Source organism: Varanus komodoensis, unplaced genomic scaffold (assembly GCF_004798865.1).
Source record: "Varanus komodoensis strain SLA01 unplaced genomic scaffold, ASM479886v1 scaffold1, whole genome shotgun sequence".
Classification (NCBI taxonomy): domain Eukaryota; kingdom Metazoa; phylum Chordata; class Lepidosauria; order Squamata; family Varanidae; genus Varanus; species Varanus komodoensis.
The window spans coordinates 95,743,893-95,771,611 of NW_025335268.1; the positions used below are offsets into that span (position 1 = coordinate 95,743,893).

The window sequence follows — 27,719 nt, forward strand, 5'->3', positions numbered from 1 at the left end:
TTTTTCTAGTTACACATGCATAGGATTGCATCTAAATAAAAATGCATGGGATGAGCTGTATATCATACTATTTTTTTTCAAACCTTTTTTTCATGGTCACCACACACATCCTGCATTAAAGTTCATTTTTGTAATGGGAGGCCTGAATTAAAAGAGCAGCAGAAATATGGTATAGATTTTATTAAATTTATGCATCCCTTTTCCCTGAAGCATCTTATTTTGGCTTCAAATTTACCAGACAAAAGGATGTTCTTTCTGTTGCTGAAGTCAAGAATATATATTTACAACAAATAGCTGTAAATGCTAATGGGAGCAAAGCTAAATGTCATACAAAGTAGTTGAACAGAATCTGTTTTTTTAGACACTTATGTATCTGACATATTTGTGCTCCACTTTTGTCTAAGTACCTCCGGAGTCTATCATGAGATTAATGTAATAGTCTCCCAAGGCCACCCAGTGAAATGAAATTTCCTTACAGAACCTGCATTTTCAGTGTAGTACCTGTCAAATATAAGCCTATTTGGGACCATGGAATCTAACTATAGAATTACCATTCCCATTTTAGTGGAGCAGCATGGCTTCCAAAGTTTGTGCTTGCTGGTGGTGCAAATGTGTATAATGCTTTTTTTGTGTATTTCCTTAGGCATCTGTATACAAAATCTGCAGAGAAATGTATGATGATGGAACTGAACAGCCTTTTCATAGTCAGCCTGACCTAATTGGTGACAAGTATGTATACTCTTGAGAAAATCTTACATGCATTTGATTCTGTATTGTTTTGTAGTAATGATACATCATTTTTTGCTGCCCAGAAATGTCAATGCAATATTCAAAGCATCTGGGAAAAGCAGGAAACTACAGTGCCTTGGCAACACAAGTTAATAATAATTATGTAGGCTTCTGGTTTGCACTTTGCCATGTTCAGCCAGAAGTTTGGCAGTTTTGCTGATTTCATTAATGGTTGGCTACTCTCAACAAATACTTGAGAATAGACATGAAACTTGTGGAGCAGAAGCAAACAGGCAACCACGTAGGGTTATAGCACAATAAAGCCAGGATGCATCACCCTTTGAAAGATAGCAGGCAAGCTTCTGAGATGAGCAGGAATCTTTCAGGATTTAGCAGGCATTCTAATTGGTTGCTGAATGCATGTCAGGGTTTGGAAATAAGAATTTATAAACTATCTGGATACTAGATACTGCCTTTCCTTTCTGACTCACCTAGCTCAATGCAGTACTGCCAAGAAACCACACAGGTAGTTTCTTATTATTGTGCACCAGATCAACAGAAATGTTTTAGCCAAGTGGATGAGTCCCCCATTTTCCAGCTATTAATTGGAGTTCATCAGCTAGGAATGATGGGAGTTGTGGGCTGAAACACGTGGATGGTCACAAGTTGCCCACCCCTGCTAGGTGGTGCAAATCTAACTTTTCCACTGTTAGAAAGAAGGAAGTCAGGTTTTGTGGCCAAATCTGAGCATCCTGGGATTCCCCATATGGCCATGCTCAAAAGTGTACTTCCTTTATCCAATGAAACTCCCCTTTCGTATAAGCAAGCAACATGAGTCTGACTGACGTGCACTGAAATGCCCACTTATAGATCACTACCTCATTTTGTTTTTGGAAAAAATGATCCCCTTGTTCTTCCTTTCCTCCCTACTGCCTTTCTCTTATGTGTTCTTTCATTTTAGTTTGTAATGGGATGGCGAGGCTGGACTCTTTATTGATGTGAGCTCCTTTGGGAGACAGTTGTCTGAAAAGCAAGATAAAAACTCAGTAAATAAATTAATCTATTTCCTTTCTGTTTGGTTTAATTGCAATGTTTTGTCATGTGTTGCATTTGTGAGACAACCATCCAGAACTGATTACATCCATTACAACCAAAATACTCTTTTCCTTCTACTGTGATTGTACCAGTCTTCTGTACTTGTCCCTGTCTGCTCCTCATACCAACCTAATGTTTACATTTAAAACCTTCTGCTACTCTTCCTTTTCTACTTCACATTCCATTTAAGGCACAAGTTCAGATGTTGATTTTCCACCCCCCCCCCCCCTTTGCAGCTAGGAGCAGCCTTTCTTGCTATTTGCCAGAGTTCTACCTACACAACTTTTCTCAAAACCCACATGTGCACAATCTTTCCCAAACCATCATAGCTGTATCTTTTTATATTTTCTGGCATCCATTCATTCTCTGTTTCCTGCACATTTCTTACTACTTTACTTTCAGACTTTGCCAGTTCTTTTTTCCTTTATTAGATCTAAAGTATTTTTGAAGAAAATCCCACAGATGGCATTTTGTGCTTTGCATACTTCCCAACCCATTGCATTTAATAAGTCTTAAATCATAGTAGCACTCTTAGACTCAAACATTTTGCTTAAATGTGCACAATAGTATATTGCTTTAGTTATATCTTAATGACTTCTTGATCTCATTATGAGACTACACTGGAATAATAGTTCAGTAGGTGTACTGTATCACATTTGTAATCTAATGTGACTTTGATTATTTCTGCTTTCTGTCACTCTGGACTCAACTGACCTTTCTTTTCTTTTCCCCTCAGGCTGGTAGGTGGCTTGCTTTCTCTTAGCCCAGATTACTGTTTTGTCCTGGAAGATGAAGATGGCATCTGTGGCTATGCCCTGGGCACTGTTGATGTAACTCCTTTCATTAAGAAATGCAAAATTGCCTGGATTCCTTTCATGCAGGAGAAGTATAGCAAGCCAAGCAGTGATAAGGAGTTATCGGAGGCAGAGGTTAGTCATCCATGTATGCCTGCTGTACATCTGTGGTATGGTTGTTAGAATGTTGGACTAGAGAACAAGGAGATCTGGTCTCTAGTCTCCACTTCCTCCATGAAAAATAGTGGGTAAATGGGATATAATAAAAATAACAGTGTGGTGTAGTGGATAAGAGTGTGGAACTGGGACTCAGGAGATCTGGTTTCTAGTTTCCATTCATCCATGGAGCTAACTTGGAGACTGGGCCACTTACAGACCTTCAGCCCAGCCTACCTCACAGGATTCTTGTTGTGAGGATAAGATTGAGAAGAGAAGGAGAATTATGTAAGCTTCCTTGAAAGGAAAAAAGGCAGGATGTTACTATAATAAACAAACATGGCCATGCTTCCTTTCCATGTTTTTAGTCTCCTGGTAATAGTGGGAACAATTTGCCTTGGACCTTTTCAAATACCAGCTCTTCTCCAGACACCCCTTATCTATAATTATCTGAATAACTTTGAGTTGAAGGAAGTTTCATCCTTAGAAAATTTGAATAGAACAATTGTACCTGATAGCTTTCCATTGTTATAGTCATGGGCACAATTTTATGATTATGTATAATTCTAAATGACAGAATGTTACTTCCAGTGGACAATGTAGTTGGATTATTAATAAGCAGCACTGCAGCATGTGTAGCATGCAGAAGATTGGGCCCAGCATAGGAACTGGGCCCGCCCCCCTGCTCCCTTGGGCCTCCTGAGGAATCCCAGGGGGCACTGTGAGAGCACGAAGTTGTCCTTGTCATAATCATGAGCTGTTTTGGCTTGCTGTGGCCTTTTCCATTTAAAAAAAGGTGGTGGGGGGAGGGGGGAGGCAAAGGATTATAAAGGGCTGCTATCAAGCAGCTACAGGTAGTCCCTCCAGGGTTCTTCCAAGGGCAACCAAGGTGCCTGTGGTTGCCCACCCTTTTTAACCAAAAAAAAAAAAATCTCTCCTCCATGGTATGTGCAAATATTGTTAATATTTTTAAAATATCTGTGTCCTGATTTGTGCTTATCTGGCACTCTGGAGTAACACTTTTTTGCATACATCAGGAACGGGTGATGGGTATTGTGTATGGAAGTGCCTGCTGGCTAAGTCTAGCAGGTACCCACCCTATGCAATGCCCATCTGTGGCTGCAATTAGTTTCCCCTTTGGAAGACTTTGAGAGTTATCAGAAGATAAGCTGCTACATGCTTTCAAACTTGGGACTCAAGCACCCCTTTCACAGCAAGGAGCTCAGGTGTCCCAGGAGTGCACTCAGTTTTGCAAGTTTCCCAAAGAGGCTAATACCATAACCTGCAAAAGTTGCGGAGATCCCATATATGAGAATAAGTACTTTTAACAGTACTTTTAACAGCCATTGAAATCAGAACTCTGTTTTTTTAATTTAGAAAGGATTAAAACCTCCTCTCCCATTATTTTGGCAGGAAAGTGTGCATATATCTTTAGACCTCTAAATCCCACTTTAAAAAGTTCTGTCTGATACCTACCAAAATATATGTGTATATGGAATCCACTCGTAGATTTGCATGTCCCTGAGAGGTTGCTTGATATCTTCCCAACACCATTTGGAAGCATTTGACAGTTTACCTTTTGATAGCTTTCAGATGCTTCCTAACCCTAACCCCTAACCCACCTGCAGCTCAAGTGGGCACTGCACTACTGAACTTGGGCAGCAGGCATACATCCCAAATCCCAGTTTTGCAGTGTGCATAAACAGAATTACTCTGGAATGCTGGATTTGCACAGATTAGACAGGAGAAATTAAAATAAAAATAGATGAAAATATTAGTGTGTGTCATGGGGGACCAAAATGTTATTTTAAAGGATGGGCAACCATGGTCAGCACCACCAGGAGAGATTTTGCATAGTTATTAAAATGGGGATCATGAAAGGAGGTTCAACAGCTGACTTTTGCAGTCTCTGAAAGGGGAACAAGGCTTTTGCAGTCATAACAGGGAGGGAAGAAGTCCCTGTCATCTGCTCTCTAATACTTCTTGGCCACTTTGGGGGTGGCTGGAAATGGTGGTCATTCAGTAGCCACTTGGAACGAGTACAAGGATATTTTGACACTCTTGCCAAGCACCTCGGCAGGGATTTAGCTTAAGTCATGATGGGTTGCCTTGTCTGGGTTCAAACAACACAACCAGGCACTTTAAACAAGCCATGATTTGTGATGGTAGCTTATAAGCCAAAGTTAAGCCAGCTTGACAAAAGTATTGTGGGTTCAGATGACATGGTAAGCCTCTGTGGCTTTGTGTTGTGCAAGGACAGTCAGTGACTGTCATTTTTGTGTGCATACATGTGCGCACACATACCAGTGGTGTAAGTTCTTATACCAATAGTTGAAGTGGCTTCAAAAAGTTATTGAGATAAGTAAACAGTGGTGGCAACATGCCTAGAAATTGTACTGGTAGACCAATAAGAGAGATGGCAGTTTTCAAATGGGAAGTCCTGATAGTTGCACCATTGGTAGTTGACATAGGTACAATATCTCACATTTGTATATTTGTCCTATTTTGGATAAAGAAAGGGGTTGCTTGAAAGCCAGTGGATTTAGCTGTGTTAGCTTTGATGCTTGGGGATTAATGTAGAAGTCTAGGATATCAGAAGTCCATAAAGTGCATACCATGTTTCCAGCATAGCTCACTGAACAGTTTTTGGTGTTGAAAGACCATTCCTATTGTGTATATTACAGAAAATCATGCTGAGCTTCCATGAAGAGCAAGAAGTTCTTCCAGAAACATTCCTTGCCAACTTCCCATCACTGATAAAGATTGATATTCATAAAAAAGTGACTGATCCAAGTGTGGCGAAAAGCATGATGGCCTGCCTACTGTCCTCTCTCAAGGCAAATGGTAAGCACGTGTCACTGACTGTTTTAGCTACTGGGGTATTAAGGCACCTACAACAACTCACCACAGTCATAAGCTGTTGGAAAGTTTATGGCTTTGAGGAGTTCATGTTATCCTTTAACATAGATGGGAACTTGAATAATCAGGGATGTGCAAAGCTATTCCTGTTTCTTTACCTTCCTACAAAGTAGACATGTTATATTTGCAATGCAGAACCAGAATATTCATCATTTGATTGTTACAATGCACTCTGTGCAGTTGCCTTGAAAGAGTGTTCAGAAATAGCGCCTGGCCCAGTATTTCACAGCTAGGCTCCCTACATGGTTGCTGTCGCCATCATTTTGAAGAACATACCCAATGCTGTGTGAGCAGATGTGTGCCCACACAATGGATGCTTCCCATTCCTTCCTCCTCTGCACCCTGAAATCTTCTCCCAAGGGTACCCCAAAGCTCTTGAGTGACTTTGGAAGGGTGGGGCTGCATGGGGACCTGTTCTTCCAGGTGATGCCATTCTGCCAGTGCACAGACACAGATTTCACTGTGTGTGCCTCTCTTCAAGGCCTCAAGATGTGTCTTTCTCTGCTTAGTTACATCATCAGCCTCTGGGTTTTTTAAGGGATTACCAAAGAATGGTCAATGGTAATATCCTTGCTGTGAAATTCCTTGTTAAAGGGAACCCATCTGTTAAACTTGCCCTTGTCCTTCAACTTGTCAGAGGGGATTTTGGCTGCTGAAGTTTCTTTGAAGCTGCTGAGAATATTCTTAGATATTTATATGTAGGCTTGATAATGATCATACGTAGATATTTTAATTTTTAGTGGATTTTGTATAATAGGCAGGAAGAATGTTTTATGTTAAGATGATGGGTAGTATTGACCTTTATGATAGGCTTATTTGCACCTGTCCCCCATTCAGCAGCACTGACATTTCTCTAATTTGTAATAATACAGAGCAAAATCACTGCAGGTTGCAAGCACAGTTGGCTTAATGTTGTGTCATTGTTCAGTTGCTACTCTTTTGGCATATCTAAATAATTCTTGACAGGAACAGACACAATAGTAAATATGAGGGTTTTGAGTACAGGGGGAGTACAGGGGGTGGCACACGGCAGGGTGAAATGTGGGCAATGACATGCCAACTTTCGTTATTTACATCATCATTTCAAGTCTTAGACCAGTGATGGCGAACCTTTTAGAAACCAAGTGCCCAAACTGCAACCCAAAGCCAACTTATTTATCGCACAGTGCCAACACTACAATGAAACCTGAAAACTGAGGTTTTAGTTTAGAAAAATCTCACAGCAAGTCCAATACCCTTGGCTGTGCACTGTCCGGCCATGGGAAAGGTCGGATGAGTCGCGGCTAATGAGTCGCGGCTTGTGACGTCATCGCCTGGCACCACTACTCCTTTCTGAGCATGCGCATGGCCCCTGTGTGCGCTGTTATCGGATGCTTGGCTGCTGGGGCAACTTGGCTCGCGTGCCCATAGAGGGGGCTCAGCGTGCCCACTGTGGCACACATGCCATAGGTGTGCCACCACTGTCCTAGACAGTCATGTATCACTCTGTGAGGGGAAAAAATCTCCAAAATCGTCACAAAACTGTGTGTAAGCTTGGTCCTAATAATGGTATTGATCATACATTTTCAACAGCTGGTATCGATTGCCTAATAATAGTGCTTGTGAATTCTCCAGTAGTTGAGATCCAGAAAATAATGAGCTACCTCCATGTGTCCAAGCAGGCTTTGAGTTTCCCTGTCAGCTCACAGGAAGGTTCCAGAGCAGACTGCAATGGCAGCCTGAATTCGAGACCATTTGTTAAAAACCTATGGGCATGCCTAAAATGTTTTTTGAATCCCAGCCTGTGTGGGGTCATTGGCTTTCCTTGAATTTCTGGAGGACTTCAGCATAATGAGGGTGGGGATTTGATAGGTTGGCATATACAAGGAAGTAGGATGAGGTACACAAAGCTATTGCTAGTCTGATTACTTATATTGTGAGTCAATGGGATTTCAACTGGTGAGAGAATCCAACAGTGTTTGCAGAGTTTCAGCTTTATTACAGTAACCCTTCTGCTTCCCCATTTATTTCCCAAATGTCTCCCTGTTCTCCAGGCTCTCGTGGGGCTTTCTGTGAAGTGAGGCCGGATGATAAAAGGATCCTGGAATTCTACAGTAAGCTGGGATGCTTCGAAATAGCTAAAATGGAGGGATTTCCAAAGGATGTTGTTATCCTTGGAAGAAGCTTGTAAGGAGGTTGTCAGTGAACTTTTGATACTGTAGTCACCTAACTATTGGAGAGTGGTGAGCCCGAGGTTTATCTTATTGTCTGTCTGTGCAAAGGCAGCAGTCAGCTGGCCTGACAGGAGTTACAAGAAAATTTACCCACTACCCTCTCTGGGATGCTGCTCAATACACTGTTTGGAAAACGGATACTGGTCATCCTCATTTCCTGGTCTTAAGTGAAGTGCCAAGGAATACTGCGTACGATGTAGCCTTGGGAAGTGATTTGCATGAATTCCCAGAGGTACTGGTGGCAGTTCCATGCATCCACCTCTGTACTCAACAGAATGGCTGTCTTCTCCATGACATACTTCTCCCATATGTCATGAGGTGGATGAAGGAGATGAAAGTGAAATCTCAACAGAGGAAAGCAGGGTGTCTGTGTTGGTCAATTACTGAAAGGCTGACATGGACAATTCTAGGTTTTGTTGGCTGTCATACTTACTATAGGGAAATGAATGGCCATCACCTCTAAAGAATATTGGTTAAGCTTTGTGCTTCGTAGGGATAAACTGTGCATTTGTCTGTGGCAAAGTCACTCAGTGCGGAAGTGTAAATTTCAGTGTGTAAATATATATAAACTCGCTGTATGCTAACACTTTGTGTTTAATCGTTTTGTAATTCTTTTGCTTTCCAAAGCAAAGTGGTATAGCTCTGGGACAGCACTTTTGAATAACGTCGAATTACAAGAGAGGCTAGAGCCAATTTCACAACAGGCCTTTTCTTCCATGCCTCATACCCTTCATTAGAAAGGTAGGTTTAGAAAAAGGAGTGCTGATTTAGAAAGGTCATTTAGGGGATAAATTCGCAAAAAGTCAACATGGCCTCCTACTGGGGAAAAGCTGGTCAGAGGGTGATCCAGTGAGATGATTGTTACTGCCAGCCAGTTGCCTACCCAGCCTGGGTGGATGAAAGAGGGAATACTTAGGGCCCGTTTCCAAGTCCTTCAGTCTGAGTAAATCAAGATCTTCATGCCATGTTCATTTTAGAGACTTCTTTGTGGACAAAAATAAGCACATTTGTGCAACTTACTTACCTACTTCTATTATTATTGCCTGTTCCAAATATTAAGGTTTTCACTGAAATCTTACAAATGGAATCTGCATGGCTAGTAGTTGTAATAAGAAGTAGGTGCATTAGATTGGAGGAGGTATTACTGTTCCATTTAATGCATTGTTCTCACAAGGCAATTGGCTAACACCTCACCTCATTTCTGTCACCTGCTACAATCAACTATTTTGTTTAGTTTGAAAATATTTCTTTTTAGGGACGGTAGAAATTGAGGTGATCTTTTTTAAATCCTTTCCATCGATGTAGATTCTGAAGCTTTATACTTTTTTTCTCTTTCAAATGGCAATTTACTGCCAAATAGTTTGCAGCCTCTACTGAGAAGCTGGTGTTTGGCCTTGGTTATAGATACACTCACAGGTATTTGATTTTCACTATGTGAACAGTTTTAATAGCAAAGCATTTAAGCTGCAACATATACATTTCACTTGGGGAGGGAGTCACTGAACTGTTACGATAGATCTTGTGTAATTCCAAGCTGGCATTCATGAGTTTCCTTTGTCTTTGAATATATACAAAGCATCTAGCCACTTGGTTTTGTTTTCATCAGATACCAGGAAAAAACTCTGGATTTATGGCATTATACATTTTGAGGGAGGGGATAGCTTTGATTTTTATACTGTTAACACAGATTCTCTTATCACTGTTTTAAGTTACTTGTATGATAGCCTTGAAAGTCTGGGTCAGTCCCTTGTTCTGGGACTACAAAGCAATGCTTTAACCCAGCTTTCATCGTTATCACTTTTCATTGCATACAGTTGGAATGCCACTTTCATGACTGTCTTTAGACCTACTGTATCTGTAGCAGAACAACAGACTGTGTATAATTGTATTTGGAGACCATGTGAGAAATAGAATAAATTGCAAAATGAATGTAAAAATGTCTCTGTGTATTGTTGCAGAATGAGAGTAATGGTTAGAGAAGAATATTTTTCATGCTGCCTACTAATTATGTGAGTAGTTCATAATAGGCACACATGCATTGCTTGGCCTCAAGTATAGCAGATCAATACTCTGAGCTTGAGTAGTGTTCATTCCTCCTAATCCTAAGCGTGCTGTTTTGTAAGTATATTAAACATAAAGGGATTGTGGGATAGATCTGAAGGCTTATTTGGGGTGGTTCTCTTAATTTTAAGTTGTAATTAGAAGTTACAACTAACATTTTTAGAAATAAATTAATCTCGCGAAGCTAGTAGTGGGCTCTTGCCACAGTATTTATTAAGATGGATTATGCCCTGCATTTTTGAAGGCTGTAAGTAGGCAACAAAAGACTATGTAGTGTCCTGAAGTCGATTTGAAAGTATTTTAAATGCTTTTTCCATTAACAATATATATTTTCAAACTCTTGGAAACCACAAGAAGCAGGCATTTTAAAAAATAGACATGGTTGTTCACTTTATATTCCCCATCTCCCCTGATTTTCTCTAGAATTTTATTTTATGCTGGGTTATGAGGTTAATGGTAGTGTACTCAAATTTTCTTGTATACACTAACAAATGGGTAAAAGTGGTCAAGGGAGACAGAATACGGTTGGTCTCTGAGATTCAAGTGATCTTTTAGGTTAGCACTTCTTGCTATTGAAATGCAGTACACAACATGATGACCACCACCACATTAGCTGTACTGTTACACTAATCCTGTTGCATCACAAAAACTGAACACCGTGTGGACAAGACTGCAAAGAAGAAAATATCGTAGGGACTTTTGCTTTTGAGAGCCAGTGCTTGTACAGCCAGATGGCTTAGCTCCCTGTTACATAGGGATGTACTCCACACATAGCAAGCATCTGACAGGAAGCTGCCCAGCAAAACTTAATTATTCTATCTGGCAGGGGAAGGTGGTGCGGCCATCAAATTCTCAGGTTTGATCCCAATGATACATGCACTCCTTCCTTGGTGTTGATGATGGGTGCTTGTCTTCCTTGTCTTCCTCTTCCTCCCCTCCTATCTTTGCAAAACTTTCAAAGCCACTTGGGTTCCTTGCAAGAAGGAGGAGGGCAGGATAGATATGCAATATAATAATCCCATAGCATTTAAATTAGGAACTATTTTGTATATAAATGAGAGATCACTGCTAAAGTTGTTTAAAATGTGGCACTGTTATTGCTTCCTGTACGCCTGAGTTTTCATTCTATTTTTACTTTCTAGTCTTACCTTTATTAAAGTGCTTAATGTGGAACTTAGGGGCTAGTGTGTCCTTTTGGTAAGTCCAAGGTTTTAATTCTTCACATGGCTTATTGCTGTACTACAGTTCTAGATAGGAAGCAATATGAAGGGGACCAGGGTTGGCTCAGCCTTGGGAAAGCGGAGTCAACTAGTGGCTGCCCCCTCTGTCCTACCTAAAGTCAGCACAAGCATTCCAGGGTGCTGCTCAACCAAGACTAGAGAAAATTGAGAAGAGGCATTTTAAAAGGGGTTGGACAGATGTGGATGGATTGTGGACTAACAACAGTTCTGATCTTTTGTGCCATAACTATGTCCTGGTGAAGGAGGTAGTTTGATCACAGGGATTTACTTTGAAGGGGACTGCAGCTGCCCTTTTTAATAGGCATGGATATTGGGACTAAACTACTGTAGCAGTATATCAGCTGTCTTTGCCTAGGTTGCCTACATATCTTGTTATGTATACCTGTAAGTATTCTATCAGTAGCCAAGGTTCACACTTGAAAGTAACTTAAACCCAAAATAAGTTCTGGAATGATATAATGATCTACTTTAAAAGTGAGTAATTTTCTTCTAGCCTTGGGGAATAATTCATTATACTCCCAAGTCCTCACTGAACAGCGCAAAAATTGTATTTTTTAGTGGCATGTGGTCAAAAATGAAAAACAGGCTTTTCTGTGAGAATCTGGCTCGGTTTGTGCACCAAAGAATGTGTATGGGGAAGGGCCATCCCCCTGTTAGAGGCCTGCAGAATAAGTAACTGTAGGAAACAGTCATATATTGCTTGAATGAAATGACCTGGAAATGTAATATAACACTGTTCTCTGTGGCATCCTTCCTGATAATTTTCAGAGTAGAATAAAGGAGCATTGGCTTCACTGGATGTAGCATAATTATTCCAGATATCAAGAACTGGACAGGAGAAGATTCTTCACTTGAAAGGCTAGAAAGGAGAGTGGTGGGGTACCTGATAATAGGCATCAGGAGCTTTTCTTTCCAGCTCTGAGTAGATTTGCAATTCATGCTAATTTAATAAAGGTCTTTTAACTAGCATACTTGGGGGAACTACTATGCTGAAGGCTAGTAATTTAAATAATTAGAACTTCCTACTGAATGAATGGGTAGCAAGAGTTTGTGGTAGTCGTGGTCATAACTGTGACCACTGTGACATAGTTTGTGGTCACTACTGTGTCTTGTCTAGAATTCCACACTAACCCTCCAGATTTTGCAACTGAAATACAATTAAATCAGGCAAGTTGATACAGCTTGCTTAGACATAAGTAATTTTTGACTTGTAAATGAGGCTTTGCACCATCTTTGCAATATCAAGCATTGGCTGTGATGAGGAAGGTATTCATGATACCGTAATGTATGGGGAAGGAGTAAGTAGGTGAAAGTAACAGTGTATGTACAAGATTCTTTCTGATCCTTTGGCCAAAAACAAGGTGGTGGTGCTGGTTTTCAGTATTTCTCCAGAACTATGTAGAAATAACTTTGTAGCGTACCTTATGAAGACAGTTGACTTTCAGGACCTTTTGGACCCAGCAGAATTCAGAACCCAGTGATTTGAGCCCAAGATAATGGCTGTAATGCCTTGGATCCCTTAGAATCCAAAAAGCAAGGGTGGGAAGAGAGGTTTTTGGGGGGGGGGGCAAATTGCACCACAGGCTGGAGATCAGTAAGTGCAACCACATCCACTGGTTACTCCGCACATTTTGACATTCTCAGTGCTGAAAAAGGGACTTGGCAACAGCAATTCCTCCTGGCATGGCTGAGTCCCAATAGCATCTTTATATTGGTATTACACACTATGTAGATGGACTTAGCTTGGATGAGGAAGAGCATCTGCTCCTTCCGGAGCCAGTCAAATGCCTTGTGGCTAGCATCCATACTGATCACTAAAATCCCCATCTCTTCATGCATCTCCCCAGTCCAGGAAATGTTAGGAATTGTAGCATACCCAAGAAAATTGAACAATTTGTTGAATGAGTTTATGTATGAACTAACCATGATGGCCTAAGACTTGAAAAGGCCATGAGAGACCTCAGTGCTGAGTAAGTTCATATTGAATGCTAGAGCTCTCTTGTTTACCCTGATCAATCTGTAAGCATTTTTATGGTTAACAAAAGGAATAAAACTGTGAAAAAAGGAAAATGTGATATTGATGTAATATTTTGATGTTCTTGCAGCAACTGATGTTCAAGTACATTGATGAGAATGGGACATAAATAAGAAGAACCTCAAAGGCAATTTAGTTCTAGTTATATCCTTACATAGCTAAATCACAGACCTAAACTTCATTTGACTGTTCATTTTTTCCATACTGGAAATTGCACAACTTTCTCAAGTTGTTCTTGGTTAATCTCTATATTATCACCAGTTTGTGACTCCCATGACATAGAAAGCAGCTTGCTGTGGAGATCACCACTCGCTTAAAGGAACGCCATATTAACATTGGTCTATAAAATTCAAAGTATAAGGAATGTACCAGCCCAAGTGGAGATTGGGAGGGGTAAGCATGATAGCCAGATCAACTAGGAGTGCAAAAACACAATGCTTCAGAACTAGGACTCTTTCTGTCGCAGAACAGGAAGGAAACTGCCTTACTGCAAGGAATAATATGTCTGTTTCTCTATGGGATTTCTCCATCCACACTACTTGTGAGTTCCCTTTCCATCTTTTAACATCTGACAGCAGAAACCAGCTGCCAGGAAAGCACCATCAGTATCCCACTGTAATAACCCTTTTGTTTTTACTGCGCTGAATAAACAACTATAAATATGACATTCAAAAACTCACCCCCTGCCTTCACCCACAGCTGGGAAATCGCCCGGCCTTTCCAAAAAGTGGCTTTCTAGATACTTGGCAGATAATTCCAGATAAAAGTGATGAGCTAGACCACTGCTCTGACTGGTTGTTAATCCGTTCTAGACAGCAAAGCCTAGATTCATCCGAAGAACATCTTTGCCTCTACGGGAACTTGTGGTAAGTAGCACTCATTTTCAAAACCATGTGCCGACCAAGGCTGCTTGATATTCCCCACAGAGCTATGAAAGGTGAGTGAATAATCATTACCTCAGGTTCCTAATTCTGAGAAGGGGGCCTTGATTACCCAGGAAGTTGGTTGCAAGTAAGGCAGGATCACTAACAGAAGGTATAAGCCAGGATGTTAACGTACTATCCATTTTCAACTACTGTGTGGGTATGCATTGCCCCACAGTCTTTGGCTAGGATACATAGTCTGAAACTCAACCAGCATATGTTTTACTTATTTAGGAAAGGAAGTACCCCTTGTCATCTATTCCTGCTGCTACCCTCTGAAGATTAAACTGGTATTCTAGGTTGAAAGATCCTCTATTTGACAACCATAACCATCTTGTCTTTTAACCAGATGCTTTCAGATACATAGCTACCTTCCTCAGATACAGTGTTGGTCAAATATTAAAAACGTGGCTTAAAACAGATAAATTACTCCCTCTTATGCCCCAATATGCACAGAATCCATTGTACCGTTCCAATGTATGTTGTCAGGTGGAGTTCCTAACCAAAGTTCATAATGGTTTGCAGTATCAGGGTGGTAGTTAATCTACACAAGAAGTGAAGGATGAGGTTTGCTATAGGCTACACTGCTTCTTTGTGGACACTGAAGAAAATCACTGTGTTTGAAACATAATGCTGAAGGACAGCTTTACAAATACCCTGGACTGACAGAAAGATGAATTAGTGGGCCCTACATTAAATCAAGCCAGAAACTGCCCTGGAAGCAAAATTCCAAAACAGGTTACTTCGAGCACATCATGAGAAGGCAAGACTCAACCAGGAAAGAAAATAATGCTTGGCAGAGTCAAGGACAGAAGAAGGAATAGTACAAGAAGAGGATTACTAAATATGAGATAGCTTGATTCCACGAAGAAAGCCACAGTTTTGAATACAAGAGTTGAGCAAGGCTGTTGAAGGAGGACATTTTGGAGGGCTTTCATTCATAGAGTCTCCATCGATGTCACATAACTGCCTAATCCTACTAATGCAAAAAAGTTTAAGTGGCAACCCCCCCCCCTTAAACTTCCTTTTATTGTTTCCTTCAAATTCAAAAAGCAGAAGTTGCTTGACCTTCTTACCACTCCTTCCACAGCCATTCTTTCCAGGGGTATTCACTTTTCACCTTGTCATTTTGAAAAAGAAAAACAAAATTATTACTCAGTAGCAAAGAATACGCTCATGATCCTCATTAGAATAAAACAATGGAGTCATTTTCCAAATTGCATTGTTCTTGTCTTGAGGTTGCTGTTTGTTTGTGGATGGGGCAAACCCTGAGTTCTAGGAGTAAACTGAATAAAACATTGCTTTAGCTGGTGTCCGACCACTGGCCTATCCAAGCTCAGCTGTGACTGCAGCCTTCAGCCTGCTGCGTTCTAGATGGGTTAGTGGTTAATGCTCATTAACCACATAAACACATCTGGAAAGCATCCCATCGGGGAAGCCTGGGATAAAGTAATCTCACCCGTTTCTATACCAAAAAGACAAAACACCCGCCCTTCAAGTCTTTTCATCGCTTCCATCAGCTTCATGATGCTGGGAGTTGTAATCCTGCACATTTGGAAGGCATCAAGTTGGAGAAGTCCGGTCAGCCGACGCACACCTTCCCCTGGTTTCAGGCTGGGTCTTCCTCCAGATACCTGGGACTGAAGCAGAGACCTTGCAGCGCACTGCGCCCCCCCCGCCCCCCGCATAGGACAAACCTTTGGAACAGGCCACCCACCCACGCCTTGCCAACAGAGCGGAGCTACAGCGCGAACCGGGCAGAAAAACTATCCTGAAGATTTCCTCGACTCCTGAAATCTTTCATCCCGGATTGCTCTCCACTCCACGGCTGAATATTCGTTTCGTTTCAGAATCGCCAATGCTTTAAACAGTCCCTTTTTCCTTAAGAGCAAGCACGCGACGTAAGTCGTCTTTTAAGAAATTGCGAGGGATTCCTTTGAGAGAGGGATTTCCCAGAACAGAATTTGCAAAGGCAAGTGCAACCTCCGCGTTACCTGATGGGAGGTGCGCCGGTGTCTCCTCCCACCAGCTCGGATGGGGTCTTCCTATAGGGGAGCGATCGGCGTTGCGGTCGGGGCGGGCCAGCCAAGCCGGGTAGGGGTGGCAAGCACGGCCGCTTCCTGTTTCCTCCTCTTCTAGCTTGCCTTTTCTGTGCAGGCATGGCTGCCTTCTTAAATCTGCAAAGCTTCGTCGATGCGGTTAAGCCGTCGATATGCACTAGCCGCTTCGTATTCGGTGGGTAAGGAGAGGCTGGAATTTTGCCTTCTGCAAATAAGGCTTAGTCGGGGTCGCCGCTCCTGTTTGGGAAGTAAGGCGATCGCGGGGAGGGGGGGAGCACTCTGTGGTGTGCGACGGTATTTGCTATTAAGAGGGGAGAACTGGCTTGGAAGGGCATTGCTTGAACGGGGCTTTTATGTTGGGTTCCTGGCCCTAAGCCTGGAGCGCCGAAAAACGCGCAGCGCCATCCGCGCCTTCCAAACTACCCCGGTCCCGCATGTGAGGCCAAGCTCTAATGCTTCCACGTGGCTTGGCTCGTTGCATGGGCGGGCTCAGAGAACTTTCTGCTCAACGCTTATTGGGCCTTTCATACTGTAAGAGGGGATTTGGTTCAAAGGAGACACGTGGCGAAGTGGGAGACTTGTACCCATGAGTTCGGTTGTGAACCACATTGGGTACAGCCGAACTCTAAAAGTCGATTGGATCAAACAGCAAGAGATACATCCTATTGGAAGCATGGCATAGCACATTATGGAAATACTTTTCTGCAAGTTTAGATAGGAAAGTTCTATAACTCCCACCTTTCCTCAAAATGAAACAATTGGATTATTATTAGTATTCCCGATTAGCTTTACTCCTACTATTACTACTACTGTGTACTGTTCCTTCTTGATGTTCCTAAAATGATTCTGTGTAGGAGATAGGAAGGCATGGCTGTAGTGCTGGTATTCATGCTTTTTGTTAGAAATCCAAGCTAAAATCCTGCAGCTGTCCCCAAACTGAGTTATCCAAAACAGAAATGACAGGCAATTCTGGTATGTTTGGTATTAATACCTTGCTATAAATGTGTGGGATTTTCTCTTCAGTCTGTCAAAAACTGGAGCACTAGTATGGTCTAGTAGTTATAATGTTGGACCCGGGATTTGGGAGATGCAGGTTCTAGTTCCCACTTGGCCATGAAACTCACTTTGAGCCAGGCACTTACTCTGCTTTGGTTTCCTCAAAAAAGGAAAAGAAGCAGGATAGAAATATAATGTAATCATAAAAACAACCCTGGCAGATTTTGGTCAATAGCTTTGGCTACTTAACTCTGTTAGTCTAAACCACTCCGATCCTGAATTTCTCTGACTCTACAAGAATATTCCATTACTGTGACCCATCTTTACCAACAGGGCTAAAGATTTTTTTTCTTTGACCACAGCCCTTCCTTCAGCTGTTGACCTCACTGGATTTTTATAGGGCTTTTACCTTTTGGTTCCTACCAGGTGGGACTATGTTGAGATTGAGTGCAAAGCTCTCCTGCAAGAATAAAGAGGGTCATATAGTGTCAATGTTAGAAGAAGGTTGTTCATTTTCTGCGGAAATCTGCCCTGCAGATTTCATTATTTACTTATTGGTTCCTTTTCCCCCCAGGATGTGAGCTGAATGGTAGTGCCCGATCCTACACTTTTAAAGTGTCTGAAGAGGATGACTCTGATCACTTTCTAGCTCTGAATATGGTAAGAGAGGTCCCATTCTCAGAAGATACTTGCACCCAAGTCCTTTAACACAGCTTTGTATTTAAGAACTCTTATTTTTAGGCAAATGAGAGGAGACAGGAGAGGTGGACTGCTGCTTTGTGCTAGCTGTGGCGAAAGGATGCCTCTTTCTTCACAGCCAGCAAGGAAATGCAGAGAATTGGCAGAGAAAAGGTGGATTTCTGTGTCCCTCCTTTGCCAAGTCTGTTTTTTAAGCTAGCTTGCCAGGAGGCTAGAAGTAGAAGCGTGTTAGTAATAAATAGGATCTTGCTCCTCAAACTTTTGAGAAGGTAGCTATGCTGTGAGCTAGTTGGGAGATGTGATCCAATACAACTGGAATGCGCCAGGCTGAAGAAGGCTTCCGTACAGGAGGATCGGTCAGTGAGTTTGAACAAGGTGCTAGTGAATCTACAGGGTGAAACTGAGTGCCATGAGAGGGGACTTTCTCTTCCCTGTTGTGTACCTACATCTACAGAGGGTCTGCAGAATCTCCAAAGGCAGATTTTGAGGGCATAGGCGGGTTGGGCATGGGTGAATTGCCATAGATGGAAGTGGCCCCACTGCAAGGAGGAGCTAGTTGGATGCCAACCGAAACCTGGGTAGCCTAGGCTAATAGACTCTTGTTCCATTTCCCCCCTCCCCATAAAGGGACCTTGAGGGAGAGCCTGATCCTTTATTGTTTACTTTAGTCTTACCTAGGCTGATGCTCTCCAAGTGTTCTGGACTATGACTCCTAGCATTCTTGACCATTTGTTGATACTGTTGGGAGTTACGGATCAAAATATCTGGAAGGCGTAGCACTGGGGGAGACTGCATTTACTGGGCAATCGTTCACTTTTCTTCTGCATGCTCCCAACTTGCTTCTTTAAGGGGCTCAACATTGGTGCCTTGGGACACCATTTTACTTCCTAGTTGAGCATTGCTGAGTAGTTCCACAATTGTTTTATGCTCCTTTGTCCCTTCACTTCCCACTGTCAAGGTTTGCCTGTCAGAAGCAGCCAAGGATGAATGCAACATTGTGGAGGTTGTAGGACGTGACTACCAGAACAAGGAGATCGTTGTGCCAGTAGCCAACTTGAAGCTGTCATGCCAGCCCTGGGTAAAAGGGTTTGTTGGAACTGGATATTTACTGGGGGGATGGATGAGGGTATGGTGGCTACCGGGCAGTGTATAGTGGCTACTGAATCTCAGACCCACAGGCCAAATCCAGCCTTCTAAACCTTGATCAGAATTGCTCTGATATTTCTCTTTCTTTATCTTTCCACAGTTATGTTTAGACAATTTTGAGTTCCAACCTCCAGTGACCTTTCGTCTACGTTCAGGATCTGGCCCTGTCCACCTTGCAGGACAGCACCAAATATGTAAGAAATTCTGACTGGGATTTGGGGTGCTTTTGAGAGCAAAATGTCATACCTTCAGAAATTAAGGGATGCAAAGAACTGACTGTTTGCTCTTAAGGAGGGATGCACCAAAAGACACGTTCTTTAATGTTTATAAAGTGGCCTACCTGTACAGCCATTGGCATCTGAAGTGCGACCTTCCATTACACCATAGTGTATTCCTTCTGTGGTTTGTGCATGTTTTAGTCATTAGTGTGATTACCCAAGTGGGAAGGAGGACATGACAGTGCGTCAGGGGCAGCTCTGTGACTAAACACTCATCCTTTAGTGCAGGGGATCAAGGGATGTTGTGTTGAGATACTTTGCTGTGTGTTGGTAGTCTGCTACCTAGAGCTGCCTGTACTGTCGTGAAGTCAGGAGGTGAGGGTGCCTCATAATGACAAAGAAGAGGGGATCTGGAGGGATTGTCTGTATCTCACTATGAAATAACAGTCCTGGCTGTTTCCCAGTTCACAGAAAGGATCTTTCAGAAGATGATGAGGAGGAGGACGAGGAGGAGGATTTTAGTGAGGCCGATGAGTCTTTAGAAGGGGAAGAAGAGCTGCCGCCTATCAAACCAGCCAAGAAGCAACAGAAGTCTTAGCTCGGCTTCCCTAGAGGTACTCGATGGGTTCAGCTGGCCAGAGAGCACCTGCAAAAGAATCGCCATTCCATTCTTGGGTTTTCAGAACGAATGATTGCAGGATTTTTAGCCCATCCAGCTTGTGGAAGGCTGTCCTAGACCTGTGGAGGTATCCATCCATTCATAGCACCATGTTCAATGAATCCGAGGGTTCCCAATATGATGCTTCCTTTTCCAGTAACGGCCCAGTGAAGGGAGGCCTTCTGCCATGGTGACTGCTTTGCCCCTGCCCCTTCCCCGCAGCAGGGCTGTTCAGAGCATCCCACTGCTTCCTTGCACGTAGCTCCGGCTTGCTGCCTTGGAGAGCAAGGGGAGGAGAAGGGCCATCCAGGCCACTGCAGTGCTAAGCCTGGAGAAACTGCGTCTGTGAGTCATTTGTCCTGTCTGAGCAAGGGCTAGGCAACCCCAGTGCACTGCAGATGTTTTGCACTGCACCATCCCAGCATTCCCAGCCACTGGACAGAGTGATAGGAATTGCAGTTCAAACCATCTGGAGGGCACCAGGTTACCTGCCCTGATGTTACAGTCGCCTTTGGGGGTGAAACCGTATCTCTGGGGTCCAATCCAGTTGGTTTGATTGCCTGTTCTGTAGTTTGTCCTTTTAACCTAGAGAGGAGGTAAATCCCTCTGACTCATTTCAGATGGGCAGCTTACATCTCCAGTGTGCCTGATGTATATGGTAAACTGGACTTTCCTTCCTTCCGCCAGGTGCTGCTGATTTAATTCTTCATGTGATGCCTTGTTGCTGTTCTCCGGCTAAATATCACAAAAGTATTTTCTTGTATTGCCTTGCCTGGGACTGATGGCCAATGGAAGTAATTAGCACTACTCATTCCAGGAATGCAGGGAAGGCTGCTCTGCTTGAGGAGATGCCGGAGAGTTACTAGCACCTTTCAGGAACTTTTTCCCTAGGAAGACTGGTAGCTACTGTGCACCCTTCTGAGCACACCTTATTGGTGCTTAGAACGAGTCCCAAGCACCAGCCGACTGCTGCTGTTGATGTGTGTTGAGTTATTTCTCCAGGAGAAGTTGTTAAGAGAGCCTCAATTTCCCCATGCATTTTACACTCTTTTTTTAAAGGACATGTTCCTTCCAAAATGGGTAATGCCACTGAGTTCACTTCTGGAAGAATATTTTTCTGTGGGTCAGTTGCGGCCTCCATATGTATTGAGCTATAATGTGCGCCATCTGGAGGGCACCAGATTGGGGAAATTGCTCTTAGGGAGGCATCTGATCCTCCACCTCCTCACCATCAAAATACTTGCAGGATTTGCTTTATGGAAAAGTATAGATCTTTTATTTTCCTACTGTGTTAACCAAATTATAAATGTCCTTATACGGGGCTTTTTAAAAATCCATTTACTAATTCATCTTGTACCACTGAAAGTGACTGTGTTGCCACCTGTTTTACTGCTTTTTCCCCCTTGATGCCCAAAGAAGTTCATTAGCTTGTCATAGGGCAGGACTTCCAAATGTCCATGTTGTATTTAAATCTTGTGGCCATAGTTGTTCCGCACTGTTGTGCCTCCACTTCTTAACAAAGGTGTCTTGCTTTTTAAAATAAACACGTTTGTAATACATGGTTTTTCTCTAAATTGTTTTCAAGCTGGAGATAAACATTGGTGGATCAGGAGACTGAGAATAACATTAAACTACTTTTAATGTATTGTGTCTTCCCTCCTCTCTCTTCCCAAATATGTAACAGATTTGAAGGATAGTCTTTACTGTTTTCCATAGAGATGACAGATGTGAACTCGTTTCCCCCTCTGTTACTTTGCTTTCTTGGGAAGAAAGAGAATGGAGCATTGTTATCAGCATGCCTGAACTGAGTAACTCCATCTGATTCTTTGCCTTCATTTTAAATAGCAAGTCGATTCCACCTCTTCTTTGTTACCACTTAGTTATATGGACCTGATAATGGATTCATAGAACAAAGGTATGGGCAGCACAACCCTATAGCAGTGTCTAGAAGGCTACAAGCTTTTCAGAGTCCCAGCTCCAACATCAGAGCTGGGACTCTGCACTTGGAATGCCCTTCCCACTCATGGCTGCACTGATAAAATCACAGCAGCTGTTTCTCCAAGGTCACAAAAGGGAGTGCCGAGAAGGGAGAGGAGGAAATCAGTGCTGCCAAGATGTGAGACATCCTGGTGGTACCTCAGCTTCCTTTCCTCCCCCTTAAAGTGCTATCACTACACAGCAAAATTGGCTGCTTTGCAGGATGGGAGACAAGTGGAAATGGCCTTCATCTCCACGTTTCTCCTGCTCGGTATAGGATGCCTGTAATCCTCATAGCTTGGAGGGTTGCTGACACCTATATAGGACTTTGTACTGAATCAGCACAATAAATGAAGTTAATGACAAGTCCCCTTAGATTAAAACATAGAAATGAAATATTGGGATGAGCTTTCTCTCCCCTTTGTAGCTTCTAGCCTTGCCCTTTGTTTCCATTCTACCCTGTTGCCTTGATATTTCACCCTCCCTCTTAGCCTCAGGCCTCCCTCTATGTTTCCCGCACACACACCTCTAGTTCTCTTGACTAGCTGGCCCCCATGGTAGCCCTTGTGTGACAGGCCACATAGGGCAATTGGGAGGGGGCAATCATGGTGGTGACCGCAGCATGCGCTTCTTCAGATTTGCAGATGTGCTCATGAGTCCAAGAAGACTGGGGGCCCCTGCTCTATTTGTCCCTGCTGGATAGCTGAGTGGTGGCCTACAGGCTGATCCCTGCCTGAAATGCCAGAAAGCTGCTGCCAATTCAAGGTGACATGTCTGGGCTTGTTGGGCCAACAGTCCAACTGAGGGCAGTTCCTTGTTCCTGTAGGGAACTGTTCCTGTTCAGCAGGTGCCCAGCCATGCCTTCCCTTGTCATCAGTTCTGCACAGGTACCCAAACAGATGCTGCAAAAGGCTACCCTCTTTCAGTTCGGAGCAGTGCTTATGCCTGTGTGTCTGTCATGAAAAAGCAGGTTCATTATGCAGCCACAAGATGGCAGCCTTGTTAGTATTGTGGGGACCTAAAGATTCGGGCAGCTCTAGCAGTGGAGGAAACAGTTCTGTTTCACACTTACTTGAAAGTCTTAGCGTCTCAGATCAGGATCTGTGTCCAAAAGAGCAGTCCACACTTCCACCAGCCATGATGACAGCAGGACAAAGCAAAGTGACCTTGGTTGACTATTCCAAATCCTAACACCCTTCTGCCAAGTTGGTTCTGTTCAAATGTGTTGGACTATAGCTCCCAGCATCCTCCAGGCAGATGTGCTAGTGAGGAATGTTGGGAAATACAGTCCAATGTTCCTGGAAGGAAGCAAGTTGGGGAAAGGTTGACCTAATATATTGCCATGTAGGAAGACCCTGCACCCATAGGCTTGCTGCCAGGACTCCCATGGCTTTTAGTACATGCACAATGGGCCAAAAGCAACAGGTGAGCCTGTCGCCCTTTTGAGCTACAGCTGAACATACTGGGATAGAGTGGGGAGATGCTCAGCTATTACATTTCTGCATTTCATGAAACGGCTAACAAGCACGACGACAGAGAGAATCTATTGCGGCTACAGCAGGGACTTCTGCTGAAGATGCATAAAGTCTAACCTGTCAAGCATCTGCAAGTGCTGAGGAGTGGGGAAACTGACATCCTGCTGTAGGTGGGTCTTCAGTATCCCGCTCCTCCTCCGAGCTAGCAAAACCAGCCTAAATTATGCAAAGTGGTCAAAACTGCAGAATCAGTGATGTGCAGAATATGGCTCATTTGGGTCACAACGTTCAGATTAAGAGCACAAGAACATAAGCAAAGCCATGCTGGCTCAGACAAACGGTCCGGCTAGTCCAGCACACCGGACAGACAGTGGCAAACCAACTTCGCACAGGATCCCACAAGCGGGATGGGTGCAAGACCTCTTCCCGCCCAAGTGCCTCAGCGGCTGGTGCGTGCAGGCATGGCACCCCGGCCAAAGGAGCAGTGCACAGCCAGCAAGGCTGGCGGCCCGATCGCCGCCTCCCTCATGACTCTGATCAGTCTCTTTTTAAGCCATCCAGACTGGGGGCCATCACCGCTTCCCATGGCAATGAATTCCATAGTTTAACTACACGTGTGATGAAGTACTTCCTTTGATCTGTCCTAAACCTCCAACTAATCAGCTTCATGGGATGAACCTAGATTTGAGTGTTATGGGATAGGGAAATATAGCAATAGCAATAACAATAACAATAATAATACATTTCTATATGGCCCCTAACTGAAGCTCTCTGAGTGGTTCACAACATTTTAAGTCACCCAGCCAGATTTCAACAAGGCCCAACCCTGCTTAGCTTCTAAAATTAGGCAGGGTCTTTAGCCAGACCATGTATAATGGTAAACCTCTCTATCCTGTCTCCCCTTACTTGCTTTTTTTCTAAGGTGAACAGCTCCAGTTGTTGTACACACTCCTCATAGAGGAGCTACTCCAGCCCCCTGAGAATTTCATTGCCCTTCGCTGTACTTTTTCTAGCTCAATTATGTCCTTTTTCGGGTAAGGTGACCAGAACTGACTACAATATTCCAAGTGCAGTCACACCAAAGATTCATATCTGGGAAGTAAGATTTTAGCAGTTCTATTTTCTGTTCCATTCCTAATTATGCCTAGAATGGAGTTTGCCTCCTTCACAGCAGCGGAGCACTGGGCCGACGTTTTAATTCAACTGTCATCACTCCCCCAAGAGCTCTTTCTTGCTCAGTCACTGCTAGATCACTTAGATCCCATCAGGCAGTCCCCAGGTTATGAACATCCATGTTATGAATGAGCTGCCATAAAGCCTAGTGATTTAAAATTTTAAGTTGAAGACCAATGGTTCATGGTAACAAACATGGGAACTAATTTTTTATGCTCATGAAAACGTTCTGTTGTTCGTTGGCATGAGCATAACCAAGTCAGTGTGTTCAGGTCACAAGTAGTTAGCATTGCCTTCCATAACTTGTATTACAGTACTGTATTGAGTTTAAGATGTTTTATGTATATGGAAGTATTTCTTAAGTGTTTTATATGCACAGAAAGATAAAATATATACATATCCTTAGACAATCATTCATTGACAGAAATGAACTTTGTACATGGTCAGCAGACATTGTCAACTGATCAGAGTGCCTATGTCTTCTGGGATCAAAACTGCAGTTTTGTATCCAAGAGGAGACTATAAATAGCTGGTAGGAACCCTGAATAAAAGCTCTCTTGTTGCAGATTAGCATCATCTCTAAGAGCAGTAAACAAAAAGTTTACATTTCAACATTTACACAGCTTTTCTCATCTCTGTACCTACTAAAATTTGTTCTACTGCCTTAAAAAATGTATTTATCATCTGTATTTATACACAGCTTCACATTTGAACAAGTCCTGCAAAATGTACCAGATCCTGTCCATCTTTGTATGTGGCCACCTCCTTTCTCCCATAGTCTACCTGCTCCTTATTCTTCCAGAGAGGGAGGCTTTGGCTGCATTTTTGGTACATTTCATAGGGTGTTAAGTCCCCTTGAATGCAAGTGGTTCTGACTAAACATGTCTCCCATGGATTGCGTTGTTTCTATCTAGGACAGCTTTCTCCAAACTGGTGCCCCTGGACATGTTAAGACTACAGCTCTCATCAAGCTTGGCCATCATTCCAGCTGTCCATATTGGCTAGGCAGGATGGATGCTTTAGTCCAGCCCATCTGCAGGCTGGGAAAGGATGGTGTGAACAGTCAGTTCCCTCGAATCAGGCAAGTGGGAGGATCCCCATTTGAGCTTCTAAATGCTAGGAAATAATAGATTTTTAAAAGGTCGAAGAAGAGATTAGTCTTTTGGGAGCATTCGGGTCAATTTAAAAATAAAGTTTAGGCAAATCAGGAACTGCTTAGTCTCGAAAAGGAGAAAGAAAAAAAGAAAGAAGCTCCAAACTGAAGCTGTTGAATGCCAAGCAAGCGACATGTCATGCCATAGCCACAAGGGGGGGCTATGGGGCTAGCAAAAATAAACCTTGTTGCACTCGCGTTTGGAGGCTGAATTCTCTTCCTATGACAAGAGTGGTGAGGGTCCTTAGACCCTGCAAGAACTTGGTAACAACTTTCAGAAAATAGCATTTGCCTCTGGTATTTACACCAACTTTACAAGGGTTCTCAACGGGTATCTTGAAGGAGCCACTGGCAGTTGCTGGTGGGGTGGTGGCATGCATCCCAAGCTAGTAGTTTTGCAATGTACACAATGAACATTGCAGAATGAAATGTGTGGAATTAGAGAAAATGAGGCTAACTTGCATAGTTTGCATCACTAGGACAGGTTACCAAATCCGGTTCCCTAGGGTGCAGCTTGGGGTTGCTGGCTGAGAATGCTGGAAGTTGTAGTTTGACATGACTGCAGGGTGCCAGTAGTTTACAGTTGTATTTATCAATCATAGCACCTTGAATGAGGCCTGGCAGAAATGCACTGGCCACCATTACAACTGGACACATTTTGCACCACTAGAAATTTCTGGAACATCTTTCAAGTGCCTTTCACAAACAAGGAGTGTTTATTATAAATGGTGGGATGTTTTAGCTTATGGCTGTGTCAATACACTGCAAAGGGCAGGATTTCCTAAGCAAAATAGATCCCTCTTAGCTGCATTTTTCTCTTTCCTTGTTGCGCCAAGCTTAGCTTTCAGGCCTTCTAGAGTACTGCTTTCAGCATTCTGCTTCCAAAGAAGCGCAGAGTAGTGCAATCAACCTCTGATTTGTCCCCATGGTACCTGCTTGTGCTGTTTCCTCTTCACATGACACAGTCACGGTCTGTGTGACCTCACCTCCAGCGCTTCCACATACTCTCTGAGAGTTAAGAAGGGGAACTGGGAAATCCATCTTTCAAATTTCAACACACCTGGGCACTCACTAAAGCTAGCCTTAGGAAAACCACTATTTTCCCAGTCTGTTCCTATCCATATGTGCAGAATGGAGATATTAATAGTGACAATTTTATTTCTATACTGCCCAATAGCCAAAGCTCTCAGAGAGATTTACAAAAACTCATACAATATAATGCAGTATAAAATACAAACATTAAAAAAAATAAAACTTTATTACAGAAATTTAAAACCAAATTTTAAAACTGAATTCCAACAACTTAAATAACAAGGAACAAATAACAATGTTCATACCAATAGAACTGTTAAAAATATGAATGTTGTTCTACTTTATAGGACTGTGATAAGAATTCAGTAGCTGAAGTCCTTTGGTTCATCAACAACAGTTAATAGAATAAAATGCAATAAAAAAACATACCAATACATTTTTAAAACCACATTTTAACAAACCACTAAAACCACTCCATACTGTTGCTAAAATCAGACAAACAAACAGTGATACTTCCCATCCCCATGTGCTATTTGGAATTGGAAAATGACTTGGCAAAAATGAATCCAGCATCAAAAAGATAGTAAAATTGGTGCCAGGTGGGCCTCCGTGGCAAGATCATGCATAGTTTGGGAGTGACCACAGAGTCCTTGTTACCGCCAGCAAAGCCTCCTTTGAAAATGGCATTCAGAGGAAAGCCTCAGGTGTTGAGCAGAGTACATGGGTACTTTGCAGTCGGAAGAGGCATTGGGTCAGGTACTGCGACTCCGAGTTATAGGAGTGTAGGGCTTTATGGGAGTACTGCAAGCAATAGTTTGGATTTGCATTCTGTAAACCAGGGGGTTGAAACACTTCCAGCCCAAGGGCCAATTTCTACTGCAGAGACATGGGATTTCATTCTGGGGTGTGGCCCAAGGTAAAACAGGTGGGGGCCAAATACCAGACATACCTTCCTATTTCAGCTTG

The 27,719-nt window shown here is 42.9% G+C and overlaps 2 protein-coding genes across 3 annotated transcripts in view; both read left to right on the forward strand.

Moving 5' to 3' along the window:
- The window catches only part of OGA (O-GlcNAcase), a 34,805-nt gene extending 24,962 nt beyond the window's left edge, over positions 1 to 9,843 (forward strand). Inside the window, exons 13-16 of the mRNA XM_044437049.1 lie at positions 644 to 729; positions 2,561 to 2,753; positions 5,459 to 5,618; positions 7,727 to 9,843. Coding sequence (XP_044292984.1) covers positions 644 to 729; positions 2,561 to 2,753; positions 5,459 to 5,618; positions 7,727 to 7,863 — 576 coding nt within the window. The 3' untranslated portion in view covers positions 7,864 to 9,843. The remainder of the gene's footprint in view (positions 1 to 643; positions 730 to 2,560; positions 2,754 to 5,458; positions 5,619 to 7,726) is intronic.
- On the forward strand, positions 392 to 21,503 carry NPM3 (nucleophosmin/nucleoplasmin 3). 2 transcript variants are annotated; one of them, XM_044437065.1, is made up of 7 exons: positions 392 to 403; positions 12,376 to 16,401; positions 17,797 to 17,882; positions 18,880 to 18,999; positions 19,168 to 19,261; positions 19,750 to 19,899; positions 20,631 to 21,503. In XM_044437065.1, the coding sequence occupies exons 2-6, from the start codon at positions 16,326 to 16,328 to the stop codon at positions 19,881 to 19,883; spliced, it is 510 nt and encodes a 169-aa protein (XP_044293000.1). In that variant the 5' UTR covers positions 392 to 403; positions 12,376 to 16,325; the 3' UTR covers positions 19,884 to 19,899; positions 20,631 to 21,503. The 2 variants fall into 2 exon arrangements, 1 of the variants encoding a protein (XP_044293000.1); XR_006415406.1 differs by lacking the exon at positions 392 to 403 and having other exon boundaries at positions 9,951 to 16,401; positions 19,750 to 20,031.
- The last annotated feature ends 6,216 nt before the right edge of the window (positions 21,504 to 27,719 follow it).

Excerpts from the sequence above, each read along its gene's own strand:
- NPM3 (XM_044437065.1), top strand. The coding sequence starts at position 16,326 with ATGGCTGCCTTCTTAAATCTGCAAAGCTTCGTCGATGCGGTTAAGCCG. Across the intron at positions 19,000-19,167 it reads AGCTGTCATGCCAGCCCTGG|TTATGTTTAGACAATTTTGA; the intron begins GTAAAAGGGTTT and ends ATCTTTCCACAG. Across the intron at positions 19,262-19,749 it reads TGCAGGACAGCACCAAATAT|TTCACAGAAAGGATCTTTCA; the intron begins GTAAGAAATTCT and ends GCTGTTTCCCAG.